Here is a 16040-nt window from a genome sequence, read left to right on the forward strand (position 1 = left end):
AATTTAATCGCACATTGGAGCTTGAACGAATACACAAATTGAAAATTCATTAAATAAAATTGTTACAACGGTCCCAGACTGACCCAGCTTGCATTTATTTAAACACGGACATTTATAATGCAAGTCAGTAGGTTTCTTCATCTTCCACAAAAAAAAAGGCAATTCAACAAACGGCACGTGGCATCAGTGATTTGCCTCTAGAGGCCGCTCTTGTAATGTATGACAGCGGACCTTTAGCAACCCGGAAAAACTATTTTTGCTGTATGGCAAATAGCTACAGCAATATATTATAGCCCATTATTCGGCAAAACCAATGAATCGGGTGTTCTACTGGGCATGCTTCTGCTGAGAGGCAAATGGTGTCCTCTTTCTAGACATAAACTGTCATATAGAGAGAGTGTGCAATTGTCTGTGGCCACCACCTGCAAAACAATCGCTTTGTCTGGCGTTTGCTTTTCCAGTGACCTCTTGTCATGTTCATTTGCACCAATCAGATTCACAATTACTTATTCATATATGTTTAAAATTACCCGGTGTTATACTGTGAGTTCATGTTCCTTATTTTTGAGCAATGTAGTGTGTATATATAGAATAATATAATGCCTTCAAAGGACATGTTAAGATAAAAACAATGTCATTTTGCTACAGCAGCTACAAGAGCAACTGGCAGCACTGACCGAGGAAAATCAGCAGCTGAAGACAGATGCACAGGAAAATGTGGAAATGGTAAAACATGTCTCTTTGTATTGTTTCTGTACGAAACGATCCAAATATTTCATGACTTGTTTTGATTTAATGCAGATGATTGAGTCTCAAGCTGAATTGAGGTCCGCACTCGCCAATATAAAGGAACTAGAGAGGAACATTCGTGAGCTCGAAGGGCAGAAGGATCGGCTAGAGTCCAAACTGACCCAGACGGATAACAGTGAGGAGAGCAAACTTGTGGAGGATCTGAAAATTCAGGTGTTTGCTTGTTGGATCATCGCAAGGCATTGGTTCTCAAAATAAATTTGTTAATACTAAAAATAAAAATAAAAAATGTCTTAATCACTTTCTGGCATCCATCAAAAAAAGTTTTACTTTTTGTTAAAAAATTTGCACTTATCATTTTGAGTACTTATACTCTTATACTTACAGCTAATACATGAATACATTATTTAATTTTCTCACTCTATACTATTTTCTCACCTAACTGCAGGTTAACCATCTGAATGAAGAACTCAAAGCGCTTTTTAAAGAAAAGCAGCTTCTTTCTCAGAATACTGAAGAGCTGGAGAAAGTGCATGTAAACATCCGCTCTCTCACTGAGGAACGAGACCAACTTCTGGATGTATTGCAGGGTCTGAGAGAAGAAAAGAGCCAGATGAAGAATATCTTGGAAGAGAAGGAAGACATGGTGAAGACAAAATGATACGTTTTGGGAAAATTGTCCTTAAAGCTTAAGAAATGTACGCTAAGTAATGATGTTTTCTTAGATTCTGCAGCTGAGGGAGAATCTCGAATCCGCTACTGCGGAGAGAGACGAGCTTCTGAACGAGCGTGCTGAGGAGGACGCTGCACTTCCTGAAAGTGCGTCCGCTCTCTGTGAAGAACGCAACCAACTGCAGGAGATCGTGCTGGGCCTGAGAGAGGACAAGTCCCAGATGAGCAGTGAGCTGGAGGAGAAGACTCATAGGGTAATCATGTTGCTCCTTTTTCTCGGTTAGTAGGAATCTGCTAAGAGGCAGAGAAAAGTGTAATTGAATCTCTGTCGCAGCTGATGCAGTTGATGGGTGAGCTCCAGTCTGCTACAATAGAAAAGGAGAACATTCTGGCTGAGAAATCCAAAGAGAACCTGGATAACCAAGCAGAGTTGGAAAGGCGTCAGGTCTGCATCGCTGCTCTGACCGAAGAGAGAGACCAGACGAAAGAGGAGAACGTACTGCTGAAGACTGATTTGGAGGAAACCAATGAAAAGGTATGAACTCGTACGGTTTTTCTTGTTTGTTTAGCAATTCTGACTTTTGCGCAGTATTAGGGAGGGGTATAACCGTACCCAATTCATGGTTCGCTTTAATTTCAGTACAGTTGGGGGAAAAAACATTATTATTATTATTATTATTATTATTTTTTTTTATTATTATTTTTTTTTACATTTATGGTTAATAACATTGGGCACATCAAAGTTTTACATGTTTTAAATTTTTTTTTAATAAAATGTCTGCTTGGGTTAAATAAAATATAATCTTAAAATACAATAAATCTAAAAATCCAATACAAAGAAATCATTACCCCATTTGAGTAACGCAGATTGGTGTTTTACATTGGAGTAAAGCATTTCCTTATTTAAGAAACACACAAGGTAGTTAACTATTAATTCATTAAATGTATTTATTTGCGAATGAATTCAAATCCTGAGGGAGATTTCAACTACCCGTAATTTCCGGACTATAAAGTGCAACAATATATAAGCCGCACCCACTGAATTTGACAAAGATTATTTTAAACATAAAATATGTTTATAAGCCACAGTTTACACTGACACTAATGAACTTTACATAGGCTTTACCGAAAGGCAGTGTCTGTTACACGGGTGAAATATGTTGTGGCTCCTTTAAGAGCAGAGCTGCATTTTTCCGGTATTATTGCATGTGTGCAAGACCGAGGAATATGTCCGTATTATTTTTTTATGTTTATTTCTAAGTTTCTTTGACTAACCTGTAACGCTGTTGCCAAGAAAAATAAAAAAGCACGAGTTTTGAAAACCTGTCTGTGCTTATATGATTTCTGTTGTAACTGGAGTTAGCGAGCTCTCCCTTCACCCAGACTCCACGCGTTACAACAGCTTGTATCTAATCAGTAGCCGACCAAGAAAGTCATTGTTCACTGTCTTCCTCCTTCCTTTCACAACTATTTCTCTCAGGAGTTTATCTTTTGGCATCGTCGTGCGTAAAATAAAAAAAATAAAACTTTTTTCTCCCGATTCCGTGCAGCTTAGAAAACAGGTGAGGTGTTTTTTTTTTTTGTTTTTTTTTTCTCTTTCTCTCTCCCCGTTTGGAAATTTCATTGGTCTAATGTTATGGGAAAACCCCAGGAAAAATCCATAAACTAGCCGCTTCGTTGTTTAAGCTGCGGGTTTTAAAACGTGGGAAAAAAGTAGTGGCTTATAGTCCAGAAAAATACGGTATGTTCTGCACGTAAAACGAGCTACAGCGCACGTGTGTACAGAATTAAAACCAGTCCTGGACCGAATATGTGTACCGTAACACCCCTAGTATTAGACATTTTACAATGAGATCCTGTTTGAGTGTTTCACAATATTACAGTATTTATCAACCATTTAAAGCAAACAAACTGGTGGAGAAAATTAAAAGAACCATTGTGGTGGGAAAAAAAACAGGAGGAAGCTGGGGTATGATTTTAGTGGGGACTACACCATGTGTGTAATTTTCCCTCCCACAGGTAATGCAGTTAAGAGAGACCCTTCAGTCTACATGTGCAGAGAAAGAGCATCTTCTATCAGAGACCACCAAAGAGAGTCTTGCTCAAATGGCTGAGATCGAGCAGATCCAGGCAGATCTCACCCTGGTCACTCAGGAGAAAGACCAACTTCTGGAACTGCTGCAAAGCCTGAGGGAGGAGAAGAGCCAGCTAAAGCAGGACCTTGAGGAGAAGAGTGAGATGGTAAGGAATCAAGGTCGACCAATAGCAGATTTTACAGATGGCAATAGCTATGTTGGAGCGCACTTGCCGATAACCGATTAACCAATAGTTTTTAAAATAAATACTGGATAAAAACATAACACGGCATATAAAATAGTACTGAATTTTATTACAAAAATGTGCTAAATGAATATTTATTAATAAATATTATATAATTAATAGATTATACATGATATAGGGCTCTCCGTGCAGTGCGTAGTCTAACGTGTAACCGCAAAGGGCACGTTGCGTCAGTGTTTCACCACTAGAGGCCGCTGTCCTACTGCCACCAGAAAGGGAACCTGGAAAACATATCTGTTTAGATTTTTGCCGATTCCAGCAAAACTGATTAATCAGTCGATCTCGATTTAAGGAATTGTCTAAAATTGTTTGTTTTATTTTTTGGTATAATGCATTACATAAGTGTGGGGAAGATCTATGATTTTTGAGAAGCCCAGCTGATTTTTAATAAACACACAAAAATTAAATCAGGGTTCTTTCTTCCATTCAGATTATAGTTTTATTGTTGGTTCTATTTGTGCCCCCCTGTTTAATTAAAGATACAGCATCTGAAGGAACTTCAGGCTGAAAGAGAGGGATCATCAATGAAGGAATCATCCTGCAGCACTAATGTGAACGAGGATGGAGAGAGTCTCCAGGAGCTCCTGCAGGGAGTGAGAGAGGTATGCCATTCCGATTAAAAATCAGATCTATGTTGAAATACAGCAGGAGAATGCAGATTTGTTCATTTAATAAAACTACTCTGTGAAGCTCATCCAGGTCCAAGGCGAGCTGAAGCACCAGAAGCCACTAAGTCCTAAAGCCACCCGCAAAGCAGAGATTCAGCAGGCCAATCAGATTGTAATTAAATATATTTATTTAAAATCAAAACAATTACATCTTTAATTTACACCCATCTGTTTATGCAGGTGACATTAACATGACTTAAGTATTGTTCTCCAGAACATTTAAAAAAAGATTCTGATCTTTTTGGACATCTACAATGTTACTTGCTTTATTTCACAGATGCAGGCTCTTAAGGATGAAGTTGAGTATTTGAGGAACGAGCGGACGTTACTCCGAAAGGATCTTCAGGAAGCTGCTGAAACGGTTAGAGCACTTAACGAACTGGATCGGGGTTTGCAACCCCTTACGTTTCAGAGGAGAAAATGTAAACTAAGAATTTTTTCCTCATTCCCCCCCCCCCCCCCCCCCCCCCCCCCCCCCGCAGTCAAAAGCCTATCAGAACTTACTCCATTCCACGAAGGAGGAGCTGAAGAAACGGCAGAATGCTGACTCAGTGGCCCAAAGTTCTGAAAAGAACCCTCTACTTCAGCAGGTATGTCCATTCAGATTTGTCTGTGCCATTGCTTGTTTTCATGTAGCGTAAATTACCCTTTTATATGCGTAATTGTTAATAAAATATGAAAAATATGGTTCATTCAAGCTTAGAGAAGTTTCAATTGCTCACGTGTTTATATTTTAAGAACTAGAACCTGTCAAGGTGGTAAAATGCGGGGTGGCGCAGAGAAGCGGGAAGTTTTGGTACCAGTAGTGTGCGTCGGAAATTGTTCGGAACCAGTGCGAACTCGTTTTGAACTCCTTTGCATTAAACCCTTTGTAAGGGTGGTGATTGTGAGTGCTACACAAAGGGAATTTCGACATCGTTCCCAGTCAGGACTTCATGATTTGAGCAGACGGGACACATGCTATTACAACATGGGTGTGGAATTTTGATTGAAGAAGTTCCTTGTTTCATTGATTGAATGGGTTTGGTCTTAATAAAAGAAGTTCCCAGGTGGTGGTCTAATGCACACCAGAGAATCATGAGGAACACCGTTCCACAACACAAGTCACTGACGTGTTAAGCTGGGTCTTTGTTTTCCGGAATGTTGTAATTGAATAAGCAAAAAACTGGTCCGAACTGGTCGTGACCTGTACAATGAACATTTGATACTTTGGGCAGGTCATGTGGTTTGATATACAATCACATGTATTCTTGGTTCCATGTACATTTGTTGCTTGTAATCCATGCACAGTATAAATTGGTCCTAAACCGTTTTACACGTGGAGCACATCGTTTTTTTCTAAATCTACTTGTTTTTCCTTTTTCTCTTCCACTTTAGATGAGCCAGTTGAATACAGACCTTTTGTGTTTGAGAGAGCAGCTTATGGCGAAGAACACCTCCGAGACTCAGGATCTCAAAATGGAGACGCATAATCTTCTGACCCGCATCGCGTCGCTTGAGGAAGAAAAAGTGACCCTCCAAGAGATGCTCGAGTCTGCCAGAGAAGAGGCGGCTAACCTGAGACGTGATCTTCAGACAAGTGAACAAACGGTAAGTCGGAGCACCGTTTTTTTCCACCGAAACTCAAACATTCCTTTCCTATTTGTCAACTGGGTTTTGAATCCGTTTCCAGAACCACAAGCTGACTGAAGAGCTTGAAATTCTTGGAAGCATCAAAGAGCAGCTGCTTAGTGAAAAGACTCATGCAGATCAGCTTCAGGAGGTTTTCCATGGGGTCCGAGTAGAGCGAGACCAGCTCAGGAGGGAGCTGGAAGAAAAAATCGAGGAGGTAAAAATTAAAAATAAAAAGTACCAAGCTGTTAAAAGTGATGCATAAGAAAGGGGGGGGAAATTATGTAACATTACAAATTGTGTTTCAGCTGACACATGTTGAGGAAAAGGCTGAAGGACTAGAAAAGAAAAACAAGCTGCTTGAGTCTGAAGTCAGTTCTTTAAGCCAGGTTAGTTTTATGTGGGGAATTTTTGTATTTGTACAGAATTGGTTGCCTGGTTAACTTGTTAATATACTGGAATCTATGGTCATGTATCTGTTATGATTATGTTTAGCGTCTGTGGGGAAAATATGGAAAATCTGTCTGAAAATATTTTAATGCAAAGAGCTAGGTGTCTTTTCTCTCTTACATTCTATCTCTGTCTGTTTTGTTTCTTTCTTGCTTCTTTTTTTGTCTGTTCTTTCTTTGTTGCTTTCTTTTTGTTTGTCTTTCTTGCTTTCTTTCTTTGTTTCTTTTTGTTTTTGTCTTTCTTGCTTTGTTTTTTCTTTCCGTTTGTTTGTTTCTTTATTTCTTTCTCTCCCTCCCCTCAAACACACCAAAATGAACATTGAGTATGGCACGATTAAAACATTTTAAACTATAACACACTATCACATGCTGTATAAATAAAAATGTGTACAGTTGTTGTGTTGAACCCTGATTTTACTGTTTCTAGTCTCTTCATGAGGTGAATGAACACACTAATGCACCATCTAATGGAGAAAGACTGAGGATGATCTCTGAGATTGAAACCTGCAATGGAAAACTGAAAGTAAGAGCTTTTTGAACCGAATCGCGTTTCGATTTTATGTTCATTTCTAACGTTCTAAAACTTGTATGCAAAACTTCTTTGTACGAACCTCGAACTCTGTTTAATTGCTCTAGATTCTCAACTAATGCTAGTTCTTGTCTTCTCCTTTTTGAAGGTTGCCTTCTTAAAGCTCCAGGTGATCATCGACCGTCCCAAACCCAAAGACTTCCTTGCCGATGGCAATAGTAAAGAAAATACCGTGTTTTGTCAGCTGTTACCATTTATTCCGATGTCCCATCGAGCTGCTTTCACATGTCTGACTTCCAAAACAAGTCAGCTTGATGACCTGCTTAGAAAAAATGAGGCAAGTCTTTTTTTTTTTTTTGTACAAAATGTGTTCAATAAACTAAAGTTTTGATACATTGCTGTAGTTCCAATTTGTTTTAAACATTTGCAAAGACCACAAAATGCAAATCAATTCAAATTTGTAGGGAGAAAAAAAAAGGTTTTCATGAACCAGCAACTCTTCTCTTTAGGTGGCCTTGCAAAGACTCGCAGCTCTGCACATGGCCCACTTCATGAAACAGATTCACCGTGATGTGGCTTCCTTCGAGGAGAGAATGCTACACGATGTGCTTATTCGCCGAGCTCAGGCTCCTCAAACTCTCCAGGTGATCCCTGCTGACTTCCAGGACATTTGGGACCAGAGAATGTTGGAGTTGTTGGACAAACGCAGGTGCTATCTGCAGGTCTGTGTAGCTCACCAAACTTGTCATGGGTATTGCAGTCTATATTTTGTACATAATTACAGAGAGTCCCCGAGTTACAATGGTTCGATTTTACGATAAAAAAAAAAAAATCTGAGCACTAAATGCATTTGGCAGGACGGCATATTTGCAGTTTCTATTTTCTGACATATAAAAAGAGACTAGAGTTAGCGCAGTGTCACTCTGTTTGTGAAAATCACTCCATTGTGAAAATAAGATTTGGTTTGCACATGCATGAAAACGCTAAAGAATCCATAGAGCTCGGGTGAGCTGCTAACCAGGAAATGGCTAGCGGCTAATGCTAGCGCTTTGGATACTTTTGCATTTTATGTCCCGTCTCAAGAATTTCCCAAAACGAGAAAATCCTGACAATTCCACATATCGAGGGAGAGAATGAACGAAGTATGGAAGGAATGAACACATTTGTTAAAATTTGCTGAAATACGTAGAACAGTTAAGAAATCTTTAGAAAATTCAATATAAAACACACACATACACATTGTTACAGAAATGTAGTCTAACAAATATAAATTAGTCAATTCCATTTCATTTGTGCCGATTTAATTGATTACTCAATTGAATCAATATAATGGTGTATAGCAATTTTATTTATTTTATTAATTTCTTTATAATAAAATAAACAAAAATAAATATTTACTGTGTACCATATATTATGTATATAATTTATGGACTTATTATTAATATTAATAATTATAGCTATGAATACACCAATGTCACCAACCCAAACAGACTTGTTTTAGTTTTTGTGCATTAGATTATTTGTTTAAGGATATTAAGTAAAGTCTTTTTCTATTGGCAGAACATGAACAGCATTCTGGACTTCCTGGAAGACAGTATTGCCAAACATGCAGTCACGCTCTCTGAGGAACTTCATGCCCGGTCCCGTGCCAGTGAGGAGAGTAAAGCGCTGACTAAAACCGCAAGCACAGCAAGCATAGTTCAGTTCTTGGAGCGAGAGTTTTCACGACGCGCAGCTTTGACAGACCGCCAGAGAACGTTTCGCCAAGTAAGGCCTATTAATTGGATTTTACAAAATGCCTAAGAGATTGCACTGAATGGCATGTAGAATGCTTAGGCTTATTACAAATCTTTATTTTGCAGAGCATGTTGGATAAATACGGCTGTGCAGTTTCTGTCCTGAAGCCCTTGGAGGATGAGTCAATCCAGAGACTGAAGCAGGAGAGGCGTGAGAGTCTCGCACTGCTTCCTTCTCAGAGTGGTGAGAAGCCCACAACCGAGGCTGACCTTCTGCAGGTCAAGCAGCGCCTCTCCCTTCAGTTACTGCAGGCTCAAAAACAGCTTGAGGTAAGATTGGAGCAAAGAAATTTTTTTCCAGGTGGCTTTTTGTCTGATTTTTGGATGTAGAATGTATGGCTGAATATTTATGGACATTTGATAATCACACACATGATGATCTTTCCACTAACTTGGAAAAACAAAATTGTACTAAGATACTGCAACGTTATAGTCTAACTTCACTGAAGCTAGGAGACCAGGACAATGCTTCATTAAGATACGGCCCCCCGAAGTTAAAATGATCTGCACAAACTGTTGTTTTTTGTTCATTTTGCTAGCTTGGGGGGGTTTTAATTTAGCGGTAATGTATTATGGGTTAGCGGCCGGAGCAGCTCCTTTAAGAAGGTAGCGGTTGAATGTAAGACATGTGACCGAGGCAGGCAAGCATCATGACATAAAGAGTGAGTCATAGACAGATGTGGCAGAGAGAATCCGGTAATTTTTTCAAATTAAAACATTGTTTAGAATCAGATAAATTAAATGGAAATAATGTAATTTATGTATGTATGTTCCCGGTACCAATTGACCCACAGACCGGTGTGGGTCCGCAGTTCAGGGGTTGGGGATCACTGTTCTAGGGTGTGGTGGCAGTTTAGTCGTTGAGGCTCTGGGTTACTAGTTGGAATATTGGGGGTTCAAGCACCGTTATTGCCAAGCTTCCACTCCTGGGGCCCTTGAACAACTCTTACTCACACCCTCTGTGCTCCATGGGCACCATTTCATGGCCAACCCTGTGCTTTGACCCCCAGCTTCCCAACATCACTGGGATAGGCGAAGAAAGAGTTTCACTGTGCTGTAAAGTGCATGTGATGGTATAAAGCAGCCTTCAAAGGTGCACCTTAGTGGACCTCCTAAAAGTACCATCTTGGATTATTGGTTTTTTTTCTTTTTTTTTTTTTTATTATAAATTTTTTTATTTAGCAAATTCACCTAAACTTGTTTCAATAGAATTTTTACAATATATATATAATAAACTGAAGTCGTTTCTTATAAAGACCTTAACATAGTGGACATTTTAATGATCGAGTGCTTAGGCACTTACGTTAAATAAATCAGATTAATTTATTGATGAGTTATGTTCGTCTTAATCCAGCTGCTGCACACTGGGCGATTTCATTGCCATGATTTGGTTGTCGGAGACAAAATTTGAAAATCCGAACCGATTCCTTTGATCCAAAGCTAAAATCTGTAGACATTGCTCACTGATCTGACATGGACACTGACAGCCAATTAATGTCGAAACCAGTCAGGTGGACAGTACAGCAAGACGAGTAACTTTATTTAGCTGTGAAGGGAAAAGGAGTGTTTGCATGGCGTTTATCATCAACGCATGTCATGAGCAAAATTTGTGCTACGGATTGTTTGCTGAAAGCTACCATTAGCGAGAGAACGCGAGTCTGAATGCAGCATGGATCGATGGGGACATGCATCTTTGGACGAGTCTCTTTCCTGTTCGTGTCAGTTTTTGACAGTCGTACAGTCCGACATTGACAACAGAGATCTTGATGTGAAATGGGGGATCATGTTTGTACAGTCTGACGAGCAACAATCACAAAGGACTGTTAAAAATCGTTGCATGAGCCCTGACGTAAATCATGTGAAGGATCTGCCTTAGGAGGCCCGGTTTTCATTTCATAAACTTGCGTATTGGAAAACTTTGAGTTTGACTTAAGGTCTTACTTGTACCTCGGACCTGTTTGTAACACCAGGTGACTAATTTTTAATCGCTCAGGTTCTTCAAAAGGAAATGGAGGTGCTGAAGACTCAGGCAGACGTGTCGAATAAACAACACGCCAACCAGCTTGAAGAGCTGAGCTCTGTTTTGAAGGAGCAAGAGGATCTTATTCAGAACCTACAAACGAAGCTGACTGAGGCTGAGGTGGGTTTAAAATGGAGATCAGAAGTGCTGAGCGCTAATAACTGTTTCATACACTATTGAACAGTTTTGTGACACTCATTTCAATTCATTCTTATTTTTATAGTGCTTTTAACAGTGAGCCAGTGAAGGACAGTATCAAAGTAAATGTAATTTATTACTGTACTTAAGTAGCCTTTTCACACATCTGTACTTTACTGAAGAATTTCCATTTGGGTACACTTTCACTTCATTCCAAAGTCAAAACTTTTTTCTTTTTTTTTTCTTTTTTTTTTTCTTTTTTTTTTTAACTCAACTACGTTTAGCAAAATTAGTTTTAGTGTTTCTTTTTCATTTATGAGGGGGGAAAGTAACTGTTCAAAAACACGCAACGATCCACCAATCAGGCTCTGTTTTGAACTTGTTTGATTGGCGCTTGGTGTTTCTACTGATCACCAACATACAGTTCAGCATCAGTTCAACAGCAATTTTAGAGAGGAATAAATGATGGAAGAAACTCCTGACTCGAACTCACCACAACACACGTGACCTTATTTAATGAATTATTATTTTTTTTAATAAGTAGATTATAGATTAGAAGTAAAAAGGTTTTAAGATAATGATAATTGTAATAATCAGTGACTCATTAATATCGTTCTATTAATAGATCCGTGTGTTAAGAGTAACAGTCTTTTCACATAAACTTGATTTAAAGAGTTTTGGGACAAAAACCATAACAGGAACATTATAGCCGTAATAAATCCTAGTACTTTGGATACTTAAGTACATTTGAAGGCAAATGCTTTTGTACTTTTACTGGAGTACGTTTTTACCAAATGAATCTCTAATTTAACTCGACTACATGGTTTGTGTACTTCATCCACCACTGCAATGCATGTCGTCTGAAAGAAGCTTAAAGCGGTTATAAAGTTGTATAAAAGAATGCATAAGTTTTTTTCCTTATAATTGTAATTTCGCCACTATTGAGCGAGCCAGTGGCAAGGAAAAATACTCGTTTAGATGGCATGAAAAAACCTTGAGGAAGGACCAGACTCAGAAGCTACCCCCATCCTCATCTTGGTGGTGTCTAATGTCCATTTATTGTAGTTCCAGCAGTTAGTCGTTTCAGTCAAGCGTTTGCTAATTGTTTGAAGATTACAAGAATCCTCTAATTGCTGCATGTCTGATGTTCTCCAGGCTCTTGCAAAAATTAAGATGCCACCCAGTGCTGCTGAAATGGAGGCCTTGAAGGATAAACTGGTGAAGATGGAGTTTGACCACATCGCTGTAACGACCAGTCATGAAAAAGAGTAAGGGTTTTTTTTTTTTTTTTTTTTTATTGTTAAATTAAATGAGTGGTTGGAGTTCAAAGTGAAATAGTGAATGGCGTAATATTCGTAATAAATCTCACATTTTCGCCGATGTTTTGTAGAATAGCACAGTTACAGTCCGTGGTGGATCACCGAGGCGACATGATCCGCAAGCTGAAGGAGACTCTCAGAAAAACCCAACAGCAGGATGAGAATTCATGTAAGCAGAGTTCACCAGGTTTATCTAAATTTTTTAGCTGGTTCTGAGCGGCTAATCATCGTTCTGCCCTTGTGAACAGTTGTAGATGGTGAGGAACCTCATTCGAAACCTGCCACTCAGGCCAAAACCTCAACTTGCCATAAAGATAAAAAGATTGAAGAGCTGGAGAAGAAGACAGCACAATTTGAAAGGTATGTTAGTTGATTTTAATTGATTCAGCTAGTATTAAATCCAGATGTGGAAATCCGTTTAAAAAAACGATCTAATCTGATTTCCAGCGTGGTGAGCAAACAACAAGACGAGATTACTAAATGGAAAAACAGAGCATATAAATTGAGGGAAAGCAAGAAAGAAGCTCCTCATTCACCACGCACCCCAAACAAGCGGGCTCAGCTGTTAACGGAAAGCGAAGTGAACTCCCCTAAGAAAACGTTCCTCGACTCTCCCAAAAGCAAGTTCTTTGACGTCCATGCTGGCACTGATCCGATGGCACTCAAGTGCCCAAAACAGTTCTTTGATAACTCCAGCCTTGGAACCATGCCAGGTATGTATACAGGCGCATCAGTGTCCTGATGTAGGTCTAAAAACCTACATTTGTAGCTTTTTATTTGCTGCTTTTTCCTGTGTATACTTTATTTCTTTACACCAGATAATCCATCTACAGATGATTCATCAGAAAGTGATGATGGTAATGTACTGTGCATTTTGACTGTTTGTGGTGCTTACGCTTTTCTTTTGGGAAATCACTGGCTTGGTTTCTTTCTTGGACCACTGGTTGAAATAAGTTCTGTAGTGCCATAGGGGTGCAAGGTTTTTTGTTTGTTTTTTTCACAAAAGGGTGAATAGTTGATTTTGTGGATTGCAGCCAAATCTGGTGACTGCTACATGGTATACTGGAAACATCAGTATCTTCACAAAGTGGAAATGTAAAACGCTGTCGCAGTTGTTCCTTTCAGACTGCAAAAAAGAGGCGCTTTTCCTCAATGTCTGTCTGATTTTTATATTTTCCTTTTATCGTTATTGTTGTTTTTTTGCCCTTGATACAAGTTTCCTACAGAACTGCTGCAGTGTCCATTTACTGATTGTTTCTCTGTGCTGATGACAATTTCTGTATTTCTAGATCCTTACCTAAAAGTTTCTCGCAATTCTGTGATTTTTCTTAAAATATTATCTTAGATTTATTTTTTTTTTTTAAGGTGCCATTAAAAGCCGTCAAATAACAGTCAGCACCTAATTTGATTTGGTTGGGCTAGTATGGATTTATTTATTTTATTTTTTTTGTGTGTGTGTGTGCAATCAAATGACTGTAAAATCCCACTTAAAACTTATTCATCAAATAATAGAAATGAATTTACCAGTTTAACTTTGATTCCATGGAAATAGTACTAGTAATTATATATAGCCTTTAGTAATAATGTTAAACAATGCACTATTGTGAGAATTGTTTCTCATTTATGATCTGTGCTGGGCTTTTGTACTAGAGGTAACTCATAGTGGATTTTATGGATAACTAGGTTGGATCTTGTTGATAATCGATTAATCACTTAATTAAATTTGATTGTGTATGGAAAAAAATAAGCATACACCATGTAAAATAATACTGAACTTTATTAGAAAAATAAAACAGTACTGAATCATGAAATAAATATACTAATAAATATAGAAGAAAATGCCATGCATTTAAACTGTAACAAAAAGTAACTTCAAATATCTAAAAACAGTTGCCTCCAAAATGAGTTAAAAAGACACAACCATCATGTGGTGTCAGTGATTTACCTCTAGAGGCCACTCTTGCACTGTATAATGACAGCAGACCTTCTAAGCCGCAACCCGGAAAAACTGTCAGAATGGATTTTTGCCGATCCAGCAATCAACAGTTGGTGCATGTCAATCATCAAAACCGGTGAATTGGTCGGCCTCTGGTTGTATAGGCTTTATTCACTTAAACAAAGAAAGAACATAGCTAGGTTCATAATCACCCACCATGTGCACCAATAATTTCTGCAACTTTTCTTTCATGTGTGAATGACAAAAAAAAAAAATGGTGGGGTATTTAATGGTGTTAAATAATCAGAAGTTTTCTGTGATATTTTTATATATATATATATATATATATATATATATATATATATATATATATATATATATAATTTTTTTTAAAATAAAAAATTGGGAATTTTTTTATATTTCTATTAGCTGATCGAACTGTTCCTCTTTGATAATGCAGGAAAATGTTGAATTCCTTTTTTTTTTTTTTTTTTTATTGCTATATTTTTAGGGTATTATTAAATACATTTATTTAATTGAAAATACATAATACTGCTTATGGTTTTGCATAAATTATCCTAATAATTGACATTTAGATGTAAACTGGGTTATGGCTTTTGAGATTATTTGTCTATATCTATTTCTTATTTCGCTTGTGCTTCTGTATTTTCTCTAGACTCTGGCTCCAGTACAGCAGTCGGCTCTACCGACTCGAACGCAGAAAGCTGGTGGCATATTCCAAACTCCTCGCCGAAGAAGACCAACCTGAATCTAGATGCCAACGGCTGTCCAACACAGTGATTTTCATTTGTAATTGTCTGTCTGTCTTTTATTTAAATGTTTGTCAAGTCTGTCATTCCTTTAAGTAGCATATCTTTAAACGTATGTTTGTTACACTTGTGAGGACGGTTTAGTTCCACAACTTTTCAGAATAAAGTCTATCTACTAGAATCATGTGGGGGTGTGGTGTTTTAGTTTTTTACCCTGTACCAAACACAATAACTTGGACATTTAAATTATTGTTTTGTTGGCACTGCTTGCATAATTTGCTTGTCTTAAATGCTGCTGATGGTGTGTCGGTCAGATGCAGAACAGCACTTTAGGGTTGTTTTCCCTCTGTGTAATCACATAATTCAATTTTAATAAATTCTTATTTGTATAGTGCTTTTTAATCATGAGCATTGTCTTAAAGCAGCTTTACACAGATAATGTAGTGATATTGAGAACATTTTGTTCATTTTTAAGATTTAACACCATCCAGAGATACTTCTAGCTGCATGTGGTCCTGGTATAACAGTACTTCTGTCTTATTCAATTCAATTCAATTCATTTTTATTTGTATAGCGCTTTTAACAATGAACATTGTCTCAAAGCAGCTTTACACAGATAATGCGGTGATTAAAAATGAATATGTTCTTTATGAGTAAGTTTGTCCCTGATGAGCAAGCCGGTGGCGACTGGCGACTGTGGCAAGGAAAAACTCCCCGAGATGGCATAAGGAAGAAACCTTGAGAGGAACCAGACTCAAGAGGGAACCCATCCTCATCTGGGGTACACCGAATGTCCATTTGTGGCGGGTATACAATGTTGCGGGGTGCAGTAACGATGATCAAAAGCGAAGTGTATTTCTGAGTCAGTGTAGGAGACTGTTGACATCAACTACAGTCCAATCCAGGCAGGCCTGGATGAAGTGGGAAGATCCACGGGGGGGAGAGGGGCAGGAACAGTGGTCACTGGAGCCTCAGGAGCATGTTTAACTCGACCGAGAGAGAGAAGAGGGTGACAGGAAGAGAAGGATATGGATTATTAAGT

General features: G+C 38.3%; 1 protein-coding gene across 5 annotated transcripts in view; it reads left to right on the forward strand.

Moving 5' to 3' along the window:
* cenpe (centromere protein E) overlaps window positions 1-15182 on the forward strand; it is a 38246-nt gene extending 23064 nt beyond the window's left edge. For 2 of the 5 annotated variants that reach the window (XM_083522239.1, XM_083522241.1), the window contains exons 33-57: window positions 649-726; window positions 802-963; window positions 1199-1396; window positions 1476-1676; window positions 1757-1957; window positions 3442-3663; window positions 4242-4364; window positions 4453-4542; window positions 4708-4791; window positions 4913-5020; window positions 5808-6020; window positions 6103-6258; window positions 6350-6430; window positions 6918-7013; window positions 7168-7356; window positions 7529-7741; window positions 8580-8786; window positions 8882-9085; window positions 10809-10955; window positions 12129-12241; window positions 12364-12461; window positions 12541-12652; window positions 12740-13005; window positions 13111-13149; window positions 14905-15182. In XM_083522239.1, the coding sequence (XP_083378365.1) occupies window positions 649-726; window positions 802-963; window positions 1199-1396; window positions 1476-1676; window positions 1757-1957; window positions 3442-3663; window positions 4242-4364; window positions 4453-4542; window positions 4708-4791; window positions 4913-5020; window positions 5808-6020; window positions 6103-6258; window positions 6350-6430; window positions 6918-7013; window positions 7168-7356; window positions 7529-7741; window positions 8580-8786; window positions 8882-9085; window positions 10809-10955; window positions 12129-12241; window positions 12364-12461; window positions 12541-12652; window positions 12740-13005; window positions 13111-13149; window positions 14905-15029 (3726 nt within the window). In that variant the 3' untranslated portion in view covers window positions 15030-15182. The remainder of the gene's footprint in view (window positions 1-648; window positions 727-801; window positions 964-1198; window positions 1397-1475; window positions 1677-1756; window positions 1958-3441; window positions 3664-4241; window positions 4365-4452; window positions 4543-4707; window positions 4792-4912; window positions 5021-5807; window positions 6021-6102; window positions 6259-6349; window positions 6431-6917; window positions 7014-7167; window positions 7357-7528; window positions 7742-8579; window positions 8787-8881; window positions 9086-10808; window positions 10956-12128; window positions 12242-12363; window positions 12462-12540; window positions 12653-12739; window positions 13006-13110; window positions 13150-14904) is intronic. The other 3 variants (XM_083522242.1, XM_083522240.1, XM_083522243.1) reach the window with 3 other exon arrangements.
* The last annotated feature ends 858 nt before the right edge of the window (window positions 15183-16040 follow it).

This window comes from Silurus aristotelis (assembly GCF_946808225.1).
Source record: "Silurus aristotelis genome assembly, chromosome: 20".
NCBI lineage: Eukaryota > Metazoa > Chordata > Actinopteri > Siluriformes > Siluridae > Silurus > Silurus aristotelis.